Raw genomic sequence first — 25,643 nt, 5'->3', positions numbered from 1 at the left:
TTGCTACATGACATGAGTTTTTGTGACTCCGACAAAATAAGAAGTATAAATAAGACCTTCAGTGTTCTGTTTTGTTTGGTTTCTTCTTTGATTTTTTATAAATAGTTTTTATTAAAAATGTCCCACTGCTGACAGCAGATACACCTGCTGCCTCACACCACGTTACCTCTAAAATCCGGTAACTCCAGCATGTTTGTCCTTTCTTCAGGAGAGACTCGATTTCGCTATGAAGGAGATCATATTTGACCTGCTGAGTGTTGGGAAGCCCGCCAAAGCCTTCAGTCTCAACCCAGAGGTAAAAAGGAGCGGACGCAGGCATTCAGTTGCACAAAGATCAACAGTGGATCTCCACGGGACATTTTATAGATCTAAGCATTCCACTTTTGATTTCTATCAAAGGAATGTAAAGAACAGTATGTGGTCTGCTGGAAGCTTCAACGTAATTAGCCTGAAACGGTGGATATTCACTCTACCTAATAATAGTTAGACGAGATGGACTTGGCAGTGAGCGTATCCTGTGTTGGACATTATGTGCTAAACTATCGATTGGTGTAATCTGACAGTGCAGTATGCTTTGCACAGTTTTTACAGTCACAGTGAGGCTTTTTGACATTATATCAGCAGTTATATAAATAGATCCCGCTCAGCTACACTCACTGCAGGATCTGTGTCTTACTGGGAAACAATGTAGTGATGTTGATCTACATTTATTCGAATTCTGCTTTAAATCTTCCATTGCTCTTGAAAAACTGGCATAAAAACTGGCGCTGTATCTGTCTTCCAGCGTATGAACATTGGTCTGCGGGCGTTCCTGGTCATAGCAGATGCTCTCCAACAGAAGGATGGAGAGCCTCCTATGCCCAACACAGGAGCCACTCTGCCCTCTGGAAACTCTCTGAAGAAGAAGAAAACATATCTCAGCAAGACACTCACTGAAGAGGAAGCCAAGCTAATAGGTCTGTGTGTGTGTTTGTGTGTGTGGGTGTCTGGAGGCTGCTGTAATTTGAATGTCTCCCCCTTCATCGTCTCTGTTTCTGGCTGGTCCCCCACAGGCATGTCCTTGTACTACTCCCAGGTGCGAAAAGCTCTGGACAACATCCTGAGGCACTTGGACAAGGAGGTGGGTCGTTGCATGATGCTCACAAGCGTCCAGATGCTCAACAAAGAGCCAGAGGATATGATTACGTATGTAACTGCAAAGTGGAGTTTCATTCCGTTTGAAATTTTGCAAACATGATCTAAAATAAGTGTCCAATGTACCCCTCCATCTTCCATCTTTAGCGGTGAAAGGAAGCCTAAAATCGACCTGTTCAGGACATGTGTGGCTGCCATTCCTCGTATCCTTCCTGATGGCATGTCCAAGCCTGAACTCATAGACTTGCTATCAAGGTAAGTTTCAGGTCTAGTTCAAGTTCCTCAAAATACAATAAAAAAATTGAGATTAGAATACATTATAAGTAAATAAGTTAAACCTTATCAATACAAGTTTTTGGTTTCAGTTTAGTTTTTATTAGTTTCTGTGTTACTTTAAGCCTTTTTTGTTTTAATGTGGTTGCATATTTTCAGGGGAAACATGTAGGAAGTTCAGAACAGGCATTCAGTGCAAACAATACACAAAAACTAAGCAGATTTCCTTCCTTTTCATTATGTTTTTTTTCCTTTTGATTCAAATTTATTTTCACTCGGTTGCAATTTTAGTTTAATTATAGTTAAATATAAGCTTTGTAACCCAAATCTTGCTTATTTATTGTCTGTCTGTCCCTCAGACTCACAGTGCACATGGACGATGAGCTTCGTCTTATTTCCCAGAATTCCCTGCAGAGCCTGTTACTTGATTTCTCAGACTGGAGGGAAGACGTCCTTTTTGGTTACACACATTTCCTTTTACGTGAGGTATAGCACAACCTTCAGATGTTTTCATGCTGCTCTTCTAAAGTGTTAAAATCATACTACCTACATAGTGACATATTAGAAACATTTCCCCAGAACTAATTTAGATTCTCACAGAGTGATGTGGTCCTTAAACTGAAGGTGACAATTTAGAACCAACATAGTAGCTTCTTACAATAGGACCTCTTTATTATATGCTTATTCATAATTTCAAAGTGTTAGCCATAAAACATTGTTGCCAGTTATGACCGAAGGGGGTTCACTTCACAACAGGAGTGTCGTATGCTAAATACTTCCAGGTCCAAGACACCCATCAGTGTCTGCAGGATGCATCCGTCAAGCTTCTTCTCCAGCTGCTCACACAGTGGAGGTTAGCTCTGCAGCTCCAGGGGAAGATGCGAGGGGGAGTTGAGGTTTGTATAGAGTACTTTATCATTATGACAGTCACACTTAAGCCAACTATTTCCTCTCCTTTAGGAGACATGATGTTCAGTGGATTTAAAATCATATTAAAAACATTTAGAGAAACCATTGAGCTTGAAAGGTTGTTGAGGTCTTCTGGGTTGGTCAGTCTGTAAATACATGCTTAATTACTTTTTTACTAACCCTCCTAACTTTCCATCAGGCCAGCCCTAGACTACCAGAGCGAAGCCCTCATTGTTCAGTACTCCATGCGGTGGAGGGCCTGGCTCTGCTGCTCCTCTGCTCGTGTCAGATCAGCACAAGGAAGCTGGCAGTCGGCGTGTTAAGAGAAATACGCTGTCTCTTCACGGCACTGGGACATGCTGAGGTAAAGTACAGAAAGCTCACATCTTCTCCATCCAATCATGTAGGGGGGATATAACAGCTCACCAGCTTGTCTCACTTTATAGATGATGACAAAGCAGTGAAGAAAAATACAAAAACAGTTCGGTAACAAATACAACAGCAATCTTGTGGCAAACTGTGATTAAAGAGGGAGAAAGGGCATGGAAATAGGATGGAAGGAGAGCCATCTGACTTGCTGTGATTAGACATGCATTGTGTGACGCTGTTATAAAAATAGCTGATTCTATAAATGTCTTTCCCTAAAGGACGATGACAAACCCATGATAGAGGTCATGGACCAGCTGAGCCCTGCTGTAATGGACAGCTTTGTTCACGTGGCTGTTTCTGACTCAGTATGTATATTTGTGCTTAGAATGTGAGAGTAATCACTAACAAAAGTGTATCGACGTGATTACTGATTTCACAAATTACTTATTTGCTCCTGTTGCCTCTCTCAGTCCACCTTGCCTCTCAGCCACCACGTTGACCTCCAGTGGCTAGTGGAGTGGACGGCTCGACTGGTGAGCAGTTCGTACGACGTGAAGAGCCCCAGCCATGTCTGGATTTTTGCCCAGTGTGTGAAGGACCCATGGGTGCTCTGTTTGCACATCTTTTTGCGGCAAGAGCATCTGCCTAAGCACTGCCCCATTGCTCTAGGATACGCCTGGCCCTATGTTTTCACACGGCTACAGCTGCTGCTGCCTCTGGTTGATCCCAAGTACATGAACTCACATTTATTATATTGTTCACTTTAAGCATTTTCACTCTAAATAAAATGACATGCAATGATAGCAACTTTTGTATGAAAGATTAAACTAATGCATTTCCACCTGTCTTCATGCAGCAGCCCAGTGAACGCTAAGAAGACGAGCACGGCAGGCGCCAGCGACAGCTACATCTCACTGTGGCGCAATTACTTAATCCTCTGTCTCGGAGTGGCTAAGCCAAGCATCATGTCACCTGGCCATCTCAGAGCGTCTACACCTGAGATCACTGCCACCACACCTGATGGCAGCGTCACCTACGACAACAAGGTGCATATTTGTGCTTCAGTTGATAGCAGAGACGTAGAGTTTAGAAATGTGCACTATTATTTGTTGATTTCCACCTAATGAAAAGCTTTTTGGGTCTCCTTAAATGATTGGATCTGGAAACAAAGAGGAAAATGGACTTAAAGTGTGATATTTTAAAATGTAAAGATTGATCTCTGTGTCCGTGTGTTTTACTTATTTATTTATGTTTCATAGGTTATAGGCACGCCCTCTGTGGCCTGGCTTTTAAAGCAGCTCGTCCCGCTGATGAGAGCTGAAAGTCTGGAAATCACAGAGTCCCTAGTGTTGGGATTCGGATGCACAAACGCTCTGGTCTTCAGGTACTGGAACAATAACGTACACAACAGTAATAAAATACACATCCTGCTTTGATGATGTTAGCCTTGGTTTCAGTGCTAATGTTATTCTTGCCTTTGGCAGAGAATGAACTCAAAAAGACTAAATAGACAGAACAAATACAGTTCTAAGTGGATGATATGCCAGATTTGATCTGAATCTCTGCCATGAGAAAGACACGATTCTTCAGTGGTTTTTATCTTCCATTCATGTTTTACCTACTCCCACCTGTCTGTTTATGAGCTGCATACCTGACACTGAGAGAAGAAAATGAGTCAGTGATGTAGAAGAGAAATTCTTGGAGGGGCAGAGACATATCACATTTTTTCAAAGGACAGAGGTTCCATTGTGACACGGTGGCATTTTCATTCTAAAGGAGATCATCTATTTTTAACCTAGAGTATTTTCTGAAAAGGCTCTCATTGTTATTAAAAAGATTAAGGTCTGCCCAGACAAATTTGTTCCGTCATTACGGCGTCTGAGGATTAGTGGTTTTAGGGAACATGACATTTGGGTTGCACTGCATAGATTTATGTCACACATCTTCATTGTTCCCATGAATAAAACCTATTTCTATACAAGGAAGGACGTCTCATTTAGCATTTTGGCTATCAGGTCATTGATTGATTGATTTTTTTTTTCTGTCTTTGATCAAACAGGGAGCTCGTCGAAGAACTCCATCCATTGATGAAAGAAGCACTGGAACGTAGGCCTGAGGTAAAACACACACAGAGGCTGTGAAAACTGACTGTGCAAAATTGAGAATATTTTCTAGATTAAGTATAAAATCAGGGTTGTAGCTGATGTCTTCCATAGATTAATAATGTTTTGTTTATGAAAATGGATTATAAGTTTTGTCCACAGTCCACTACAATCAGAAGTACTGCATGCTATACTGGTACCTGGGGCAACTGTGTGTTAATCACGATTTTGGACTTTCACTGTAATTTTTTTTTCCTTAACATTTTACAGCTTTTCCTACTGACAGAGGCTTTCCCCATGGCCATATATACTACAGCAAAGTAAAGAAGTAATAGATGAACATTTAAATGACAGAAAAGTTCAATTTTTTCCAAAATCTACAATAGAAATTTTATTTTTTTTATAACGACTCCAAGAAAGAAAGAATTAATTGCTCATTCCTTCCATTTACTACAGCAGTATTCCATTATCCTGTAGAAAAACAGATATACTGCACTTCTTTTTTCTTAGATGAAGATATCTGAGGGATTCAGCGTGTAGTTCAGGTTTTTTACACTGACAAAAAGGGGAGATTCACTTGTCTGACCTACTTAAGGTCAGAGTGGGTTGAATGTGGCCCAGGAAGTAAAATGACTTTGACATCCTGGATCTGCTTTGTGGCAGGAAACTAACAACCTGTCTGTGCTTCCAGAACAAGAAGCGTAGAGAGAGGAGGGATCTTCTCAGGCTGCAGCTGCTGAGGATATTTGAACTACTGGCTAACGCAGGAGTCATCAGTGACAGGTAGCACATACGTGTATCATGCACTGAGTCATCTCGTGTTGTTTACTGGGCTTTGATCCTTATGCACACTAAAAGTTAGAATACACTCATCTCTCATCTTCTCCTGTCTGTAACTCTAGTCTCGTTTAGTTTACTAAGGTCATATTTTCCTCCTGGTTTTCCTGTAGCACTAATGGAGCTCTGGAGCGTGATTCCCTGGCCTTGGGTGCTTTATTCCTCGAGTACGTGGACTTAACCCGGATGCTTCTAGAGGCTGAGAATGAGAAAGAACTGGACGTGCTCAAAGACATACGAGCTCATTTCAGTGGGATGGTAGCCAATCTCATCCAGTGTGTGCCTGGTAAGATTATTATTTGAGTTCTTACCTTTTTAATTTTATAGCTTAATTTTATAGTAATTTTATAGTTTGACTTAATACTACACGTTCATTTTTCAGTAGCAGGCAACGTACTGGCCTTGGTTTTCGGAGTCATTCTGTCTCTTGTTCTCACCCTCAGTGTCTCTCTTTCTTTCTCTCATGTCTGTGCAGTCCACCACAGGCGCTTCCTCTTCCCTCAGCAGTCCCTGAGGCACCATCTCTTCATTCTCTTCAGCCAGTGGGCTGGGCCCTTCAGTGTTATGTTTACGCCTCTTGACCGGTACAGTGACCGCAACCACCAGATCACTCGTTACCAGTATAGTGCTCTCAAGGTAAGCAGTACAAAATCACCAAACTCCTTTTTGCAGTGATTCAGGATATTTTACAGAAATATAAGCATTGTAGTCAGCTTTGCTTTCGTCTCCCAGGCCATGTCAGCAGTTCTGTGCTGTGGTCCAGTTTTTGACAACGTGGGTCTCTCTACTGATGGTTATCTCTACAAATGGCTTGACAACATCTTGGCCTGTCATGACTTACGGGTAGGTGGACTCAGGGATTTGATGGTTTAACTTGTTGTACGGTTAGCTCTCTATGACATGTATTTGAATTTCAGCATTTTAGTTTAATCTAAGAAGTTACAAATCAGTCTTCCTTTAGGTGCACCGTCTGGGGTGTGAGGTGGTCATTCTGCTTTTAGAACTGAATCCAGATCAGATCAACCTGTTCAACTGGGCCGTGGACCGCTGCTTCACCGGGTCTTACCAGCTTGCATCTGGCTGCTTCAAGGCCATCGCCACAGTGTGCGGCAACAGGTCGGGAGTCACACCCTGGTTCTAATCTGAACTCCTGATGTTTTTACTATCAGGGAACAGATGCAGATATAAAGCTTACTTTGTTTACCACGATGCCCACTTGCTTGTTAATACTCATTGGTTGAGTTCTTACAGTAACCAATAGCTGTTTCTATTTATTATGCCAGGAATTATCCATGTGACCTTGTGACTTTGCTCAACCTCGTGCTGTTCAAAGCCTCAGACACCAGCAGAGAAATATATGAAATCTCCATGCAGCTGATGCAGGTATGCTCACTTTCATGGCACATATTAAACAAAGTCATAAAGCCAAAACCTGGCAAAGATTTAAAAATAAATGTTTCCTGCAGGTGCTGGAATCTAAGCTGTGTGCATACTCCAAGCGGATGGTGGAGCAGAAGCCTGGTAATATTTTGTATGGGACGCACGGCCCCCTCCCTCCTCTGTACAGTGTCAGCCTTGCGCAGCTCTCCATCCAGCTTGCCAGCATGTACCCAGAGCTCACGCTGCCTCTTTTCTCAGGTAAATTCTTCTCATCTGTTCTTCTGTGGAATTCTTCCAAATGGTACAAATGCAACAAAAAAGAACAGTTAAATATAAACTAACTAATATATCTATATGCATTTTTAGAAAATGGTATCTCCTTACACTTTAATGTGGAAGAGAAGTTAATAAGGAAGCAGCATAAATTAAAAAAAATGAATAAGTGAATTCGCCTGGTATTTGCAGAGGTGAGCCAACGTTTCCCAACCACCCATCCTAATGGCAGACAGATCATGCTATCCTACCTGCTACCCTGGCTTAGTAACATTGAGCTAGTGGACACAGGTCTCTTACCTCCTGCTTCAAGTCCCTGCACACCAGAGGAAGAACCTCGAGGTCAGGCTCGGGGCCTGGGTGCATCCCCCAGCCTGAGAGGCAACGGCTGGGGTTCCTTGCAGGCGACATCATTGGTGCTCAACAACCTCATGTTCATGACTGCTAAGGTGGGAAGCCGAGTTAGTTCTTACTTGTGAAAACTCCCACACACACCTCGAGCTTTCTAATTGGATTTTTTTTCCTTTACAGTATGGAGATGAGGTTCCCGGACCGGAGATTGAGAATGCCTGGAACGCTCTAGTGTCGAATGAGAGGTGGAGCAACAACTTGCGAGTCACCCTGCAGTTCCTCATCAGCCTGTGCGGAGTTAGCAGTGATACCACATTACTGCCTTATGTAAGAGCATTTGTTAGTTAAAAAAATCCAAAAAGTTAAATACAGCAATTCTCACAAAGATATCATAACAAATATGCAGAAGTAATGCAAATAACCCAGAAGTTCTAACTAATGCTTGCTCATCTGTTGTAGATTAAGAAGGTGGTGATTTACATGTGTCGCAATAACACCATCCAGACCATGGAGGAGCTCCTGTTTGAGCTGCAGCAGACCGACCCTGTCAACCCTGTGGTTTTGCACTGTGATAATCCTCCATTTTATCGCTTTGCTGCCAGCAACAAAGCCCCCACATCCCAGACAGGTGAGGGGATGTGTTCCTGTCACAGTCTGTGGAGTCAAATTAGATTTTCATCTCAACACTTACCTTTGGTTTGAACTTGACAGCTTTTTTCATGTGACAGATGGATGACTCTGCTGTGTTTCTGTTTAATGTGTAGGCACCACCTCCAGTAGTAACACCGTAGTAGCTGGTCAGGAAAACCTGCCAGAGACAGATGAGACCAAGATGGTCAGAGAGAGTGAAGAACGGTAAGTAATTTTTTTATACCTTACATACTTATAGCTGCAGCATGGGTTGTCATGGTGATACAGTGTTTTATTGGGTGAGACAGTCTCTCAAGAGGCTGTCATAAAGATAGCTAAAAAATGTCAGCATCATATCAGCTACTGTATGTAGCAATGATAATACCGTGAGGATATTGTCAATCAAATCTGGAAATGCTGAGTTTGACTTTAAATGTGGTGGATTTTTCACAGCCGGGCGAGGGCTCACAACAGACTGGAGTCTCGTTACAGCAACAGCTCCGGAGGCTCCTATGAGGATGAAAAAAGTAAGCCCTGACTTGGTTCTCATGAGGAATAAACCACAATCTTTGACTCACACACAGAGCCCAGGGGTTTTCACAGCTGACAGCTGTTATTTGGAGAGACTCTGAGGATGTGGACTTCTCAGTGATAAATCTTCACCATTTTAACTTTAGACTTTAATGGTAATTGTTACTGACAGTGCTTGTGCTATAACTTCTCATCCCACATATTTTCTTTTTTATATATAGAGACCCAAAGCAAATGTTTTAAATGTGTTGTCATGCACCTTGTAATAGCGGCCATTGACATTCTTGTCAAAGTAGGTTAGATGATTCCTATAATTTAAACAGCTAGCTAAGGCCCCAGTCACACAGGCCAATTCATCAACCATCTACTATACAGCTACAGACCGGACATTGACTCCAAACGCCATCTTTCAAGCTTACTCTTTGTTTCATTCATGCAAAAAAACAAAGTGTAAAAATGACAACCTCATTTCCGCTACAGTTGGTAGTATTTTTCAAACACAATAAAATGAAGTCACAACTACAGTATTAAGGAAAGGTAAAGGTCCCTACAATAATACAGATAACAACAGTTTTCCAGTTATGGTGGACAAGGCAAAAAGTTAAGCTTTCAATTGAATTAAAACTCTAGTGGAAGATTGCTGCCACTCCCCCTCCTCGGCCTGTGCTTTGAGGATTCTCAAAGTGAATTGGTTAATTGTGCACTACTTTTAATTCAGAATGATGGCTTTGGTGGGATATTTGGGCGACCGTGGCTCAGGGGGTTGGGAAGCGCATCTGTAACCGGAAGATCGCTGGTTCGATCCCCGGGCTCTCTGTCCTGGTCGTTGTGTCCTTGGGCAAGACACTCTACCCTACCACCTACTGGTGATGGCCAGAGGGGCTGATGGCACGATATAACAGCCTCGCTTCTGTCAGTCTGCCCCAGGGCAGCTGTGGCTACAGCTGTGGTTTGCCTCCACCAGTGTGTGAATGTGAGAGTGAATGAATAGTGGAATTGTAAAGCGCTTTGTAATATGTACATATTACATATGTTTCAGATTTTACTAACCAAATCTTTCTGTGCTCATAGATGACCCACTTCCACCTTACGCTGGATGGCTGCTGAGTATTCTCGAGACCAACCGTCCTCAGCCGTTACCCATGCCTGTTAATGGAGGCTGTTGGGCACCACTGGTTGACTACCTTCCAGAAACTATCACACCTAGAGGACCACTGCACAGGTGCACACAAACAAACACAGATGACCTTTAGTAAACTTCTGAAAAAACAGGATCTTAGTTAGAACAGTGATGTTACGATCAGCAGGGCCAGACAGCGTTTCACAGACATGTTACGCCTACTTTCAGATTGCCTGATAAACTCAAGCACAGAATGAAGCCAAGCCAGCTTGCTCAGGGTCTACTAGGAAAATAGTTCATATTAAAAGAGCTTTTCCACTTGATCTTCTCTGCCTCTCCTGACACTTCAGAGATCAATACTTTAAATAAATAAAATGAAGACTCTGTTGTAGAGAGCTTTGAAATCTATGGTCCATGTAGAGTTCATGCACCAGCACAGATTACAGGAAAATACTTGTGCTGCTCAGTGCACCAACTTATAACTCATGAAAACATCAAATGTTTCCATCAAACATTCCAAGATTTTATTGTACTTACCTAATATTTGTGTGTTCCTAAGGTGTAACATTGCAGTGATCTTTATGACTGAGATGGTAGTGGACCACAGTGTGAGAGAAGACTGGGCTTTACACCTGCCCCTGCTACTACATGCCCTCTTCTTAGGTAAGCATAACTCAACTCATGTCACCCTTGAATCGGTTAAACCCTTTATGGATTAATTTTGGGGAAAATGGGGTAAGAAGAAAAATAAGCCAAAATAATAGAATGTACTACATGCATTTTGGAGAATGTGGAAATACTTGATACTTATATAAGAAATTCCTCAGTCTCACACTGATAAAGCGAATGAAACATGAGGTAGATCGAAAAGAACTTGAACCAAAAAAAGATAAGATCAAAAAGTGCAATTCATTCTCCTTTCAGTCAGTGTGTTTCCCACCACAACAAACACACAAAAATAGCCTTGAGATGTTGAAGGTATTTTCTGTGACGTCCACTGAGCTCATAGCGTGACGATGTGTTTCATCGTCATCAAACAGAGACGTGGACGTGGACAGGCTGTTCTCAAGCATCACAGTGACTCATTTTCAAACTAACATGTAGACACATACCTACCCCCACCCAGATGCCAGCTGTATTAATTGTGCACTCAGCATATTCTACATACTAACTTGCAAGTTCAGGAGATTCAGCATCATCTGGTCTTTTTGCATGAAGTTATCCAGGAAACCATTTTGATTGTTTAGGGTTTTTTTTTTTAGTTTTTTTTCATTCACTGTTGCACAAACTGAGGCACAACAAGCCTTTGTACATGTGGGGATTAGTTCAGAAGTACTACAAACATATTTATTACTGCAGCCGGGAAATGAATGGATTTTGATTGAAATGTGTTTTGCCCTTCATAAATTTTTACAAATTTCTCTGCATCAGTACAAGAAATTCTGCAATATTTTGTCAACCACCAAAAACCTGTTGTTGTCTTACTCGGTGTGTACTTCATTTTCTAGGTCTGGACCACTACAGGTCAGAGGTCTATGAACACAGCAAACGTCTCCTTCTTCACCTCCTCATTGCACTCTCCTGCAACAACAACTTTCAGGTCAGATCTCCATTTTAATATTTGTTATTATTAGGCCAGTTTATTACATGAAGTGGGACTGAAACTTACTTTACCAAGTTCTGCAAAGCTTTACATATTCACTGAGCAACACCTCTTTTTGGGCGTCCAGGTAATAGCCTCAGTACTGATGCTGACGAGAGAGATCAGTGACAACAAGACCCTCACAATCAAGTCCAGCTACCACACAGAGTACCAGCAGTCACGTAAGTAGAAAATATTGAGTGTGTATACAAGCATTTATCAGTCCTCTGACATTTACTAGTAAGATATGACCTGATGGACCACTTTTCATTGGAAAACTAAGAAACTAAACAGTGTAGTACACAAAAATCTGATAAAAGACTCAAGTAATTATATTACTGTGTAGTAGTGCACTTCTCTATAGCATATGTCATAATATTCCCATAGACGCACCAGACTTTTTGCGGGAGTGGCAGGCATCTCCTGTGGTGGACTCTGGTCTCAGCTCCACCTCCAACTCATCCTCTGCTAGCCTGGGTGGTGGCAGCACAGCCGGCAGTGTTGGAAATCTGCCCCTTGTAACTCCTGATGACCTGGAGGATCTTGAAGATGCGCCCAATGAGACGGATGAGAAGACGAACAAACTCATTGAGTTTCTCTCCACCAGGTAAACACAACTCTGGTCATCTTTTGTGCTGTTCTCGAGGTGGGCACTGCGTGTGGTTGTGACGTGCGCTTAAATTTCACTGTAGTGCACACTGTGTGAGCTGCTCGTGTAACTTTTATGTGGTGGTACTGGTGGTGGGTATACAGTGCTTGGAGTACTGTGTTGTTATTGCACAGATCACTTGGGCCACTGTGGGTGCATGAGGACATCACACCAAAGAATCCCAACTCCAAAAGCACAGAGCAGCTCAGCAACTTCCTGCGCCATGTTGTCTCTGTCTTCAAGGAGTCCAAGTCAGGTGAGAAACCACTGAATAACAGCTACAGCAGACCTCACTCATCTTCACAAATGGAGCAATAGTTGATTCATTTTAGACCTGCACAAGGGGTGAAATATGTCTGTCTTCACAGACTTCCACCTGGAGCAGCAGCTTAGTGACGTGGCCTTACAGACGGCTCTGTGCAGCTCCTCGCGTCACTATGCCGGCAGGTCTTTCCAGATATTTAGAGCTCTCAAACAGCCAATCAACAACCATGCTGTCTCTGATCTGGTCTCACGCCTCGTTGAGGTGGTGGGAGAACATGGAGACGAGGTGCAGGTGAGAGAAGAAACATATAATAGAGATGTAGTGCTTTCAAACTGTTGTATTTGGTAAAGATTCACATTATTGCTGATGTTCATAACTGTACCTGTTTCAGGGCTATGTGATGGAGGTGCTGTTAACTCTGGAGTCAGTAGTGGTGAATCTAGCAGAGTGTCTGAAAAACAGTGACCTTATGGCAGCTCTTACCAGGTCAGTCTGCTCTAAATGTTGAATCTTTGGAAGTAATGCAGATAATTTGAAGATTACAACATATGTAAGGATTGTTTGATTGTTTGATTTGTAGGACATCCTCACCAGACTTTGTGACAAGTGACAAACTGATGAATAGAAAGAGCACGGGTCAGCTGAACTTCCCTGGCCCAGGATTTGTCGGTCTGTCATCGCAGCGCCACCAGCGCTCCTATTCTGTCCCCAAGAAGTTCGGCGAGTGTAGCAACCAGTCGAGTGATCCCCCTCGCAGTGCAACTCTGGATCGCATACAGGCAAGAAAAGAAGATTGCTGTGTAATCTGACACCTTAATGCTGAATCCTTAATGCTAATTTTGTACTCTCTTTCGATCTGCAGGCTTGCAACAGTCACGGCCTTGCACGAACAGGAAGAAGTTCAGGCTCCTGCACATCATCGACCAACCGCATTGATCCCAGCGTTCTGTCGGATCCCGCGCATGTGTCCCATCCTTCGTCAATACTGGCCACAGTCTTCTGGGTGGCGGTGTCGCTCATGGAGTCAGACTTCGAGTTTGAATACCAGATGTCACTTCGCCTTGTTCACAAGCTGCTGTCAAAGGTAGATGAGATAAAAAAAAATAGCTGATTACAGAGGAAAATTTATGTATCTGTAAAAACAACAGTTAACTTAAAGATAAGATTAAGCAGAAGAAAGCAAACATTCCCTGTAACCTGTGTTTTCGCTTAAAACCAGGAAGACTACGTCATCCTAAGAAGCTCACACTGCTGCTATTTTAAAATGAAAGCAAACTGTTGAACCTATTAACTCAAGGCCAACACAAACCTAGCAACTGGCTATTGATTCATTCATTGTTTTAGCGTCTCAGATATTCAGTTTGCAGGTGGAAGACAATAAGTACCACAAGCAACTTTCAGCCTCACTTAAGCCAAAATCTCTCATTTCCCAGGTGCCCTTAGACAGAGCAGAGAACCGTGAGCGCCTGGAGAAGCTGCAGGCTCAGCTGAGGTGGAGCGGGTTCTCTGGGATTCAACAGCTTTTGTTGAAGGGATTTACCTCCCAGGCTACATCTGACCTGACCTTACAGCTCTTCTGCCAGCTCACTCCAGTCTCCCGCGTGCCTGTTGTTGACAGCTCACAGTCTATAGGTAGGTACTGAGGATTTTATATTAAATCATTTCAGTAGTCGTACGACAAAGTGTTTATTTTTATTTATACTGGGTGTATCTGAAGTTCAAACTCTTCTCCCTGTGTAGGCTTTCCTCTGAATGTGCTGTGTCTGCTTCCTCACCTGGTCCAGCACTTTAGCCACCCAACTCAGTTTTGTAAGGAAAGTGCTGAGAGGATTGCACAGGTACTGCAATACTATGAATTCTTCAAGTGGGCGGAGTCTAGACTTTAGTTTGCTTTTGCTTTACTCCCTTTTACTTTTTTAGGTTTGTTAGACAAACAGTAAAGATGTACATTTGGAGAAAGATGAAACGCTAGAGTGGGTTGGAAAAACCTGACATTTCAAAACACAGAAGAACAACTAAAATATCAAAAAAGACAATATTTCTCACATAAAGTGTCTGTCTGCTTTTTTGTTTACTTTCTCAGGTATGTTTGGTGGAAAAGAACACAAAGCTGTCCCATCTGGCACATGTGATGACGCTCTATAAGACACGTTCCTACACGAGGGACCCTTTCTCCTGGGTCAGCGTGGTTTGCCGCTACCTTCACGAGGCTTTCTCTGACATAACGCTCAACATGGTCACCTATATGGCTGAGGTCAGTGCTTCTATATATGAAAATGTGTCTTATCTTTCTCTATTTTTTAGGATTGCACATTTATTGGATGTTTCTATGGAAGCTGGTGCAAGAATGTTCAGTAAGTGGTTTGTGCTGATTATTTGTTGGAAGCCTGTCCTGTTCACTGTTCAGCCAGTTGTTAAAGGACAATCCAATAATTTACAGTCAAGTTGGTTATACACATATTGACATTGCCCTTAAGCAAGATTGGGTTTGTGATTGCGTGCGTACTGAATGTTACTCTCCCTCTCACAGCTGCTGGATAAGGGACTTCCCAGTATGCAACAGTCTCTCCTCCAAATCATCTACTGTCTGCTTAGCCACATGGACCTGACTGCTGTGCAGGTCAAACAGTTCAACGCTGATGTCCTGAAGACCATTGAGAAGTTTGTCCAGGTGAGTGTCGCACAGTACTTGGTCTTCATATTAGAGAAATGCACTGCATGCACTGCTGTTTCTCTTACTCTGTCTTTCTGTTATACTGTTTGACATGTGACCTTATAGACAGTACATTGGAAGGATGCCTTAAACATCTTGAAGCTGGTGGTATCACGCTCTGCCAGCCTTGTTCATCCAGTGTACGGCCACACACAGGGTGATCTTTCCAACCTAGAGGTCAGCAGAGTGTGGGACGGCTCCGCTAAAGCCCTCCCTGGGAAAACTCTAGATTTCACATTTGACATCTCTGAGGTAAGAAAGCTGCTGCTACTGAGCTTTTTTTGTAAATGCCCATCATTGACTTACAGTTACAGTACACCCCCATGTTTTGCTAGGTCATAAATAAAAAAGGATTTCCTCAACACATGCAATATGCAAAGCATCAAAAAATTTGCATGTCTGTCTGTTTGTTATCTTCCTAGACACCGGTGATCGGGCGTCGTTTTGATGAGCTCCAAGGATCAGGGGGTAGAGAGGGGAAAGCCAGAGCCATGGCTGTGACCCGCAGTACTTCCTCCACTTCTTCTGGATCCAATTCCAACACCATTCTGGTGCCTGTCAGCTGGAGGCGACCACAGTTATCTCAGGTAGCATCAATACCCAAAATGCATGTTTCACATCAGTGCTGCTTGGTTTTGTAAGACTTGTAAAAGAATATTATATTAAAATTTCTTGATCAAGTCATATTGACCTCAAATAGACCAAGAAAAACTGATTTAAAGTTTTTTGTCTATAAAGTGCTTAAAAATTATGCCTTGATCATTAAGCTGTGATCATCAAAGCATGAGGCATGTGAAGTGGAGAAGAAAATCCATCACTTTACTGATGAGTGTTTCACTTCTTGACGTTTTTCTCCTACATGCAGAAAAGAACCAGAGAGAAGCTGGTGAGCGTTTTGTCTCTATGTGGACAAGAAGTTGGACTTACCAAGAACCCATCTGTAAGCTGACATCCTTGTTGTACTTGTTCTTCATGTACACAGTCAACAAAATTCAAGCTTGTATTTCTTTTTTTTTCTATTTTGTAGAGGGAGTGAAACCTCAAATGAAGATAGCTTCACTAATTGTCTCTGACAAGTCTAAAAACCTGTTTCTGTGTCTTCTTGTCAGGTGATCTTCTCATCCTGTGGTGACTTGGACATGATGGAGGTGCGGGAGAGCGGCGTGTCATCTGAGGACGGTGGTACCAGAGAGGACACATTAGATGACACCGCCAGTGAGCAGCAGTTCAGGGTTTTCAGAGACTTTGACTTCCTGGATGTGGAGCTGGAGGATGGAGAGGTGAGAGTCACAATAATACTGTATTTCACCTGTGGTCATTTGATTTATGCTGACACAATGGTCCTTTCTTTCATTTTACCTTTACTGTGTCTTTCAACTTATCCACCTGTCTTCAACATATTTGAAAAGTATTTCTCTGTCCTCCCGCCTCATCTCTTTCTCTCTAACTCTGTGTCTCTCTTTCTTCCCCTCGCTGCCTAGGAGCTCCAGGTAAGGTCCCTCACACAGAGTACTTAACATTAGCCTTTATCAGCTCTTTGGTGTTCCTGCCTCTTTTGTTTTGCTCTGGAACGTAAAAACAAAATCATCTTTGTGCTTCATTTTGCTCTCACGGCTTGATTGCAGAACTACATTTATGACAGCACTGGTATTTTTTAAATAGAGATAAATATATTATAGTTATTATAAAGTCTTAATGGTGCAAAGATAATTTTACAGGCTGAAAACAGCCTTTCCAGCATATATTCATGCCACGAATAACAGTCCATCTTGCATCTTGTGCTTGTAACTAAAGCTATTATTTTGTGTTTTGAGAGATTAAAGTAAAAATGTTCCCTTCATATCAGGGATTTTACTTCTACCATTCATTGTGTCCATGTTCTCCAACATGTATGTGTGTGTTTGTTGTTGTTTTGTTTTTTAAATCTAGGGTGAGACTGTCGATAACTTTAACTGGGGTGTGCGGCGCCGATCTCTGGACAGCACAGAGCTGGGCGACCTGCTGGAGGAGAGCCAGCACTCAGGCAGTACCCCCAGTCTGGGTCACGAAGACCCTCACGATTCAGACGAGTCATCAGAGGAAGAGGAGTCTTCAACTAGCCAGAGCCTCTCCCATTCTCAGCTTGTGCGTAGCCTTAGCTGCTGAATCAACACATTAAAAATCTCTGAAGCCTTAAAAGGCTTATTATTTTTCCTGAGTCAACATTCATGATTTGCCTCCCTGTTCCAGACTAACCCGTCTCCATCAGAGGAAACCAATCACACCGATTCTCTGTCTACATCGTACGACACATCTGCTGACCCCCAGTCCCTCAACGCCACCACCCCAAGCCAGGGAGTTCTCCATGACGATCACATTGGTCTACATGTGAGAAATAATAGACTTGGACATATGTGTTGTTTGCTTAGATACATTTTGGATCATCACAAATATAATGTTTTTGTTTTCTCAGGTGAGGGTGTGTGGTGAGGACGAGGACACTCAGGCCCAGGATGATGAACTGTCGCTGAGTGTCAACGAGCTCCCCCCAGCTCCGACTGTGGAGAGAGCTTCACTCTGGATTTGCCGGGGCAACCTCAAAATCAGCTGCCAAATCTGGACCGTGGTCTTAACCCAGACTACTGCCAGCCTCCACTGGACTTTCTAGACCCAAGCTGTCTGCCCAGGTAAGTTTGAAAGACAGGATTTAAATATTAATCCCTGCATGCTGAATAAATGGTAAATGGTAAATGGCCTGTATTTGTATAGCGCTTTTCTAGTCCCTAAGGACCCCAAAGCGCTTTACATCCAGTCATCCACACACACATTCACACACTGGTGATGGCAAGCTACATTGTAGCCACAGCCACCCTGGGGCGCACTGACAGAGGCGAGGCTGCCGAACACTGGCGTAACCGGGCCCTCTGACCACCACCAGTAGGCAACGGGTGAAGTGTCTTGCCCAAGGACACAACGACCGAGACTGTCCCAAGCCGGGGCTCGAACCGGCAACCTTCCGATTACCAGGCGAACTCCCAACTCTTCAGCCACGATCGCCCCAACAACAAAATACACTGCTGGATTGTTGCCTGAGTCTCTGTCAGGGTTTTTCCTACCGTAAAAAGTTTTGGTGGCACACTGAAAGAAGTTTTAACTCAAGCCAAAGGAAAATCACCAGTTTTGTTGTGTTTGATCAACAATAGTAACTGTGATAATGACCAAAAATGACAGAAAATGTAGATTTTGTTTAATAGTGCAACAGAAAATGACCCCCAAAGCGTAAATACTAAGCCAGGAAAAACCTAACGGGACATTTTTCATGGATGTTTTGCCTATATTGTCCTATTTTTAGCATTTTTGAGATATTATTTGATCCTGTTAGATACATTTTTCAAATACTTATCGTACCAGGTGCAAACAGCACAGACTCAGTTCTTTCTCATCTCTGTTGTTACAGCTTGCGTGATGATGTTGATGATTTGGAGGACCTTGGGTTTCCTCCTCCCCCCTCTCCATTTTTTTCCGCTATCTTGGCAGCGTTCCAACCCACGGTGTGTGACGATGCCGAGGAGGCATGGCGCTGCCACATCAACCAGCTTGTAACAGACTCAGATGGGTCTTGTGCTGTCTACACATTTCAAGTCTTCTCATCACTCTTTAAGGTACATCACATGAAGGATTACCTTTAGGGGTTTTTTTGTTTGTTTATTTTTGATGTTTGCGTTTCTTGTTTTGTTTGTACCCCCATTTTTTTCAAGCTATCGCTCATATTATATATAGTTATATATTATATCTCTCCAATTAGCATGAGTTACAGTACAGACATTCCTTTTCCAGAACATCCAGGGAAAATTCTGCACCTTAACAAAAGATGTTGCCACTTATCTTGGCGAGGGATTAAGAGGCATTGGATCAAAGTTTCTCAGGTCCTCACAGATGCTCACCACATGCTCAGATTGTCCTACCATTTACATTGATGCTGACACGGTGAGTACAGCTGGCAGGCTTCTTGCTGATCACAGTATTGTAGCTGCTTCAGTCTATGGGAGTCTAAAAAACCCAAAGACAAGTCTAATACTGAGCTCCTTTTTACTGCTCCTTTCTTCTTGTTGGTCTGTATAGATCATGTCCTATGGCCTCCTTGAAAAGATGAAGTTCAGTGCACTGGAGCTGCAAGAGTACCTGGATACTTACAACACCAAAGAGGAGGCTGCTGTATCGGTAAGTGCACGTTTACTTATCTCCTCCTTCAAATGTGTGCCAGATAAAATATTTACCACCTTTTCTTCTGTCCACTTCTCTTTCCAATGAGCTCTTTCCTCTCCAACTTTTCCATTTTTTTGCCTTTCAGTGGCTCAGGAACTGTAAGGACACATTTCCCAGATGTCCTGGTGACAGTGTGGTTACCTGCCAACCTGGAGATTCAGAGGAGAAGGTACAAACAACTATATTTATTATTTACTGTACCAATAAAAGTGCAATTTTTACTGGCAAATTGATTCAGTCTATGTGGCTTAATCTTTGTGTTGTATTAATGGCTTTCTTTCTCTGTGGATTGAAATGTTTGCCCTCTTTGCACGCTGGCTCTGTCTCTATAACGTTATATCCCCCTGAAATTTCTTCTCCCAGCCGGAGTCGTTGAATTTAAAGTTGCTGTTTTTTCTCTACAGTGTTGATTAATTCTTGGCAGCCTGACCGTAAATAGTCAGGATGTTTAACTTGCTGTGCATGTGTTTGATTGATGCTTTGTCTTCCTCTCACTTCACTCTTGATGCCCTAACATGCTCTCTCGCTGTCTAGCAAATGGAGTCTCTTGCAGTAAGTTCTCTTCACTTCACTCTAGATTCCCCTTGAACTGCTTAATTAACTTTGCACAACTCAATCAGTCAGTTTTGTTGTCACATGTTTGTATTCCTTTGCATGTGTTTACAACAATTTGTGATTGTGATTGTTTGTGATCTCCGCTTCTGATAAATCTAAGCTTTTTTTTGTCATTTGTGTCTTCTAGCAACTGGAGCTTTGTCAGAGGCTTTACAAGCTTCACTTCCAGCTCCTCCTTCTGTTCCAGTCCTACTGCTCGCTCATTGGTCAAGTTCATGCAATAAGCTCCGTGCCTGAGGTGAGTCAAATCATACTTCATTAAGTGTGACTTGCAGCCTAACGGAGGAGCATGCTGGTTCCCTTATGTCTACATGAGAGGATTCAATTAAGTAATCTCACAATTAAACACATTAAATACCAAGATCTGCATGACTGTTGTTGTCCATCAAATTTGAGGTTTTCTAGGTCAGTGTGATTGATATCAACCAGGCCAATTTCCCCTTGTGACTTGGTCTTTCCTTGTATCATCCAGCTGTATGATAAGGAACATTCTAATAAAAATGTCTACGATATATAGAGCCACATTATTTTATTTAAATAGACATATGCTTTTATAAGTATATGTATGGTTTACTAGTTAAATTAAAATGTTGTTGACCCTTAGAAAACCCTGCTACACTGCAAACTTAATCTTGAGCATTCGATCTTTTAATATAGACATTTCCTCTGTGATGACATAAACTTCACATACACACTCACCCACCACCATCTGTTGTCCCTCCACCTCTTAGCTGCTGAACATGTCTCGAGAGCTTACTGATCTGAAGAGCAGCCTGCAGGCAGCAGAGGCAGCCGTAGCCAGCGACTTGGAACACAAACACTTGGCCCACACTCACTCACACGCCACCCAGGTGGCAGCCATGGTTGTGCCCAGCTTCCCCACCTCAGAGGCAGCGGTGCAGGCTATACTGGAGTGCCTTAGGAACCATGAGTTCACCAAAGCCGTGCGCTACATCCAGGAATGCAGGTGAGCAGCATGAGGTCATCAGCATACATGAGTGTATCCTGGGATTTAATGATTTTATTATTTTGTCTCAACGTAAATGAACAAATGATCCCAAAAAAAATGGTCACTTTTTTGGATCATCATATCCCCATCACTTTCTCCAATCTTTACAAATGATTTTAAAGTATATAATAAGTAGACATTATAAAGGGCTGTCATTCCTGGCTGAGAAACTTAAGTGTGGGTGATGTTGAGGTCTATCTGAAGACTCTTTGTGCTTCTGTACGCAGATGATATTGTAGTATTAACAGAATCAGAACTACAGATGGCTTTAGATGGAGTAGAAAGATGTTGTGTAGACAGGAAAGTGTAAATCCTAATGAAAGTGAAATTGTAATTTTTGCATGAGGTAAAGTAGGACAGTTAAATTTGGATATCCTGTAATACAAGTAGAGGAGGATCTAAGGAGCTTGGAATGAAAAGCGACTGAACATCTTTAAGTGTCTTTGAAGATGTTTCACCTCTCATCCAAGAAGCTTCTTCAGTTCTAAGACCAAATGATGGAGACTCCCAGATTTTAAGCCCTAGAGGGGATTGCCCCGCAAGAGGGTCGTTGACCCACTATTGCTCATGTGGCTCATCACATGATCCAAGGTGTGAAAAAAAGGGTCTGGTTTGTTCTCAGCAGAGGCTTCGGGTGAAACCATTGTTAGACCTTGCCTCACCCTGTCATTTGACTTATTGAGATCAAGAAGAGGGTAGATTTAAGTCGATGAAGATGAAGTTAAATGTAGGATGATTGGTTTTAGGTTTAGATTACTAGCTGTTAAAATGAGATTATCCAATCCTGAGGGAAAATTGATAGAACTGATGTTTAACAATAGCATCTGAATAAATTACAGTATATTTAGGCAAGAGTTCAAACTGAAAAATTACTTGTATAGTTTATTCTATTTGGTGTTATTTGGCAAAGTAGAGATGTGGGTCTAGTGGCATTCGTGTACTTATGGACAAATTTTATGGAGTTGACTATAATAATTGCTTATACATACTTTGTACCTTGTTCTAATGAGACTGAATAATTTTTTTGTCCTTTTCAGGAGGCAGTGGCCCAACGGAGTGTTTGGCGGCAGCTCAGAGAGTGAGGTCCAGACGCTGCTCAACGTCTACTTCCGTCACCAAACGTTGGGCCAGACGGGCACAATCGCCCTGGTCGGTTCCCGGCAGGACCTCAGTCTGATCTGCTCCAAGCTGCTGGAGCTCAACGGGGAGATCCGCGACATGATCCGCCACGCCCAGGGTTACCGGGTCGTCACAACTTACCTCCCCGATTCAAGTGCCTCCGCGACCAGTCTCTGACAGGACTTCAGGAGCCCCCCACCCCCTCCTTCTCCACCTTTACCCCCTCCATCACTGCAGCCATTGACCCTTCCAAGACAACCTTCGCATCCCTCTCAGCCTGCTCTTACAGAGGGGGCCCAGCACCCACATACCTGGCCCCTGCCGCCTCCTATGTGTCTGCTGCCCCAGATTCACAGCTCCAGGCAGATGCCCACTTACCACCCTGCCCAGCACTAGAACCTGAAGTAAACCTTTCACTCCACTCTTCATCCTCATCCACTGCAAACTCTGAGACCTTTTTGCTTGATTTTCCCAAACCCCCCGACCTGTTCTCTGCAGATAGCTCCAACACGCCAGGCCAATCGCATTTTACACTGCCGCTCACACAAGAGCCAAAGAGACGTTATCTAGATGAGAACACGAGCCTTTATTATCCTATCAGAGTACATCCATCATGCAATTCACCGCAATCACATTTCCACTGCAGCAAACACCTGATATCATCTCTCACATCCAGCTCTCTCCCAACTGTGGCCTCAGCGCCCACCTTGCTCACACACTCTTACACGAACCCATCGCCCATTTCTTCCCGGGGCTCTCATCTTCCCCATTTCCCACGCTCTCCGTACAAACACTCGAGCCCGTCCTCGATTCTGCACCCGGGCCGTGACACGGTCTTAACTCACGGCCCTGCACCAAGTTCATCTCTTCCCCCTCCCCCACCACCCCCTCCCTGTCCCACCGGCCCAGGAGAGGCTGCAGCATGGGGTTGTTGTTGCTCCTTCGGCGGTGCTGCTACGCCTTTGACTCGCTACCTGGGGAAGGTGGGACAAGCTGCCCTGCCCCTACTGACAGTAGGGGGGCTCCTGAATACTGAACCGTCAGACGTCCAAACCTGAGACTTTAAAGTTACCACGCCAGAGGACCTAACGAACCGAACATCAGATCTTTGCATCTGAAAAGTAGACAATGACATGCCAGAAATACCTGGACACTTTAAATGTTTAAGGACAGGGAATCATATCCCATGTATAATGGGATTTATCTCTGGATACTACAGATTGCTGCCTGCTGATAAGAATGACCTGATGTGATTATATACAAGCGCAGGCTTTGCTTCAAAAGCTAGATGTCGTGAAAAATAATGTACCTCCTTGTTTAAGTCCCGCTTGACGGTCATAATTCAGCATCTAATCTGTGCTGCACTCCGAGGACCTGTGAAGGCTTTTAGCTTGGACTTAAACTGGCTTCCCGGAGGAACTTTGAGACATGCTTGACACTTGCTGCCTCTTTCAGGAAAGATGAAAGAGACAGTGAGGAAATGAGCCATGACACTACGTAGCATCACTGGAAGAAGTTTCCTCTGTGGAGTTTTGTTTTCCTTTTTTTTTTTTTTCTAAATGTTGTAGAAAGGAGATCATGTATGTTTTGTTACTGTGAGAGAAAAAGGCTGTCACTTTTATTAAGAAGGAAAAGCCAAATGCTGGAGTGATTTTGTCTCTACTGTTCTGAGGCCTCCTCTGGAGGAAACTGTGCAATGCATGACCCAGTTGAATGCTTTCTACTGTAAGCTCCCGTCCTTTTCGCCTAGCCCAGACGTCTGACCTCAGACTGATTGAAAGACTTGCTGACAGAGCAGATGCAGAATATTCAAGTGCATTTCTTTACACTGCTCTTTGGCCTGTTTATATTCTGTATCAGTGAATCAAATTGTCCTCTGATTACTGTTGTAAACATTGGTAGAGTAATCATGCCATTATCCGTGCGTGGCGTGCACCCCTCCGTGGCTAGCTGTAGCATCTTTAGTGAGCGTAAACACTATATTTCTGTCGACTTGGTGTTCACATGCAGAGAAGATGGCGCATGTACACAGTCAAGTATTTGCCCGTCTGTATACTGCTAATCGTTACTGTCACACAACCATAGTAGGATATGTTTGTGTGGTTTGTAGTTACCTTACACGTAAGGGAAATGCTGACATTCTGCACTCATTGTAGATGTGCGAAATGAAACCCACGCTACACACTACTGAATCTGAACTCGTCGTCGTCAGCCTTTTTTTTTTGTGTGTGTGTGTGTGTGACTCTCCCTTGGTTCGGATCTAGCAGTCGTTTTGCTGTTGCTGTACAAATGTCTTCTTTTCCTATTTATATCTGATCAGATATGAAACAACACTTATTTGACTTAGGTTTTATAATGATGTTTGTTCTCTCAAATCAAACTGCCATGCATGCATTTTCTGTTTACTGTATGGAGTGTTTGAAATATTTATTAACAAGATAATTTTATCTGAAAGATACGTTTGTATGAGGTACAAAAGGGAGCCACAAGCTCACGCGGGTATGTTTGTTTTCTTTTTCCTGTGTGTGGGAGAATGTGTTTGCATGCCAAACAAGAAGTTGCACATTTTTAAAGCTTTTTAGATGAAGACAGTAGTTGTTTTTTCACCTTGTAAATATTTTCACAGCCTTTGTGAAGTTGTTTTGAGTTGAAGCTCTGTAAAAGTTGTCAAAGTAAAGACCTATAACTTGTGTTGTCTTTTGGTGCTTTATAAATGACTGAAAAACTAATTGTATTCAAGGTGCTCTGCCCTATCCCTACATCTGTCAATGTTCTCTACAGTCTTCCTCCTTCCTGGCAGCTCCATCTCTAACATCCCTCCTCTGCACATGTCCAAACCCTCTCAGCCTTGCTTCTCTAACCGTGTCTCCAAAATGCTCAACCTGAACAGTCCTTCGCATGTATTCATTTCTAACCCCCTCTCTCCTGATCTTAACAGCTTGAAGTCTGAACATCTTTAGCTCTGCCAGCCTTTAAACCATGCATCAGAGCAAGTCTCACTACTGTCCCTAAACATTTCATTTTACTCTCTTGCCATCTTTGTGTCACTAATAACCCGACACTCATCTTGCCTGACCCCAAGTATTTAAACCTGTCTCCCTCTCATTCACTCACATGTAGTCATTCTTGCTTCTGATTTTCATTCCTTTTCTCTCCAGAGGATACCTCCACCTCTCCACTACAGATCGCAATGTCATCTGCAAACATCAGTCCACAGATACTCGTGCCCGACCTCTCAACTTTTCCATCACCACTGCAAACGAGAAGGGACTCTGATCCCTGATGAACCCCTCTGTCACTCCACACTTACCCTGCATGTCCCTCACATACTTCTGATACTTACTTCTCATGCAGCAGCACGGTTTCTCTTGGTGAGCCATCACATGCCTCTAGATCAGGGGTCCCCAATCTCAGTCCATGATGTCCCCACAGGTTTTAGATGCCTCCTTGATCCAGCAGCTGATTTAAATGGTTTCA

At 43.1% G+C, this 25,643-nt stretch overlaps 1 protein-coding gene across 1 annotated transcript in view; it reads left to right on the top strand.

Annotated features, from left to right (window-relative positions):
* Window positions 1-24,856, top strand: part of fryb (furry homolog b (Drosophila)) — a 37,226-nt gene extending 12,370 nt beyond the window's left edge. The window contains 53 exon segments of the mRNA XM_039618766.1: window positions 209-295; window positions 785-956; window positions 1,053-1,185; window positions 1,282-1,389; window positions 1,767-1,893; window positions 2,190-2,303; window positions 2,516-2,680; window positions 2,964-3,050; window positions 3,156-3,415; window positions 3,542-3,731; window positions 3,945-4,069; window positions 4,745-4,802; window positions 5,479-5,570; window positions 5,738-5,910; window positions 6,100-6,260; window positions 6,357-6,467; window positions 6,586-6,740; window positions 6,908-7,007; window positions 7,091-7,262; window positions 7,470-7,726; window positions 7,809-7,955; window positions 8,088-8,256; window positions 8,393-8,483; window positions 8,712-8,785; window positions 9,861-10,011; window positions 10,469-10,572; window positions 11,418-11,509; window positions 11,640-11,733; window positions 11,939-12,158; window positions 12,335-12,456; window positions 12,569-12,756; window positions 12,857-12,951; window positions 13,046-13,244; window positions 13,328-13,549; window positions 13,899-14,097; window positions 14,206-14,303; window positions 14,549-14,719; window positions 14,996-15,136; window positions 15,245-15,430; window positions 15,601-15,765; window positions 16,044-16,118; window positions 16,288-16,458; window positions 17,108-17,302; window positions 17,408-17,545; window positions 17,631-17,709; window positions 17,712-17,844; window positions 18,615-18,819; window positions 18,995-19,144; window positions 19,280-19,378; window positions 19,509-19,592; window positions 20,166-20,276; window positions 20,770-21,005; window positions 22,085-24,856. Coding sequence (XP_039474700.1) covers window positions 209-295; window positions 785-956; window positions 1,053-1,185; window positions 1,282-1,389; window positions 1,767-1,893; window positions 2,190-2,303; window positions 2,516-2,680; window positions 2,964-3,050; window positions 3,156-3,415; window positions 3,542-3,731; window positions 3,945-4,069; window positions 4,745-4,802; window positions 5,479-5,570; window positions 5,738-5,910; window positions 6,100-6,260; window positions 6,357-6,467; window positions 6,586-6,740; window positions 6,908-7,007; window positions 7,091-7,262; window positions 7,470-7,726; window positions 7,809-7,955; window positions 8,088-8,256; window positions 8,393-8,483; window positions 8,712-8,785; window positions 9,861-10,011; window positions 10,469-10,572; window positions 11,418-11,509; window positions 11,640-11,733; window positions 11,939-12,158; window positions 12,335-12,456; window positions 12,569-12,756; window positions 12,857-12,951; window positions 13,046-13,244; window positions 13,328-13,549; window positions 13,899-14,097; window positions 14,206-14,303; window positions 14,549-14,719; window positions 14,996-15,136; window positions 15,245-15,430; window positions 15,601-15,765; window positions 16,044-16,118; window positions 16,288-16,458; window positions 17,108-17,302; window positions 17,408-17,545; window positions 17,631-17,709; window positions 17,712-17,844; window positions 18,615-18,819; window positions 18,995-19,144; window positions 19,280-19,378; window positions 19,509-19,592; window positions 20,166-20,276; window positions 20,770-21,005; window positions 22,085-22,343 — 7,710 coding nt within the window. The 3' untranslated portion in view covers window positions 22,344-24,856.
* The last annotated feature ends 787 nt before the right edge of the window (window positions 24,857-25,643 follow it).

The sequence above is a fragment of the Oreochromis aureus genome, linkage group 10 (genome assembly GCF_013358895.1).
Source record: "Oreochromis aureus strain Israel breed Guangdong linkage group 10, ZZ_aureus, whole genome shotgun sequence".
Classification (NCBI taxonomy): domain Eukaryota; kingdom Metazoa; phylum Chordata; class Actinopteri; order Cichliformes; family Cichlidae; genus Oreochromis; species Oreochromis aureus.
Note: the sequence above shows the minus strand (reverse complement) of the source record. Positions and strands in the feature narration are given on the sequence as shown.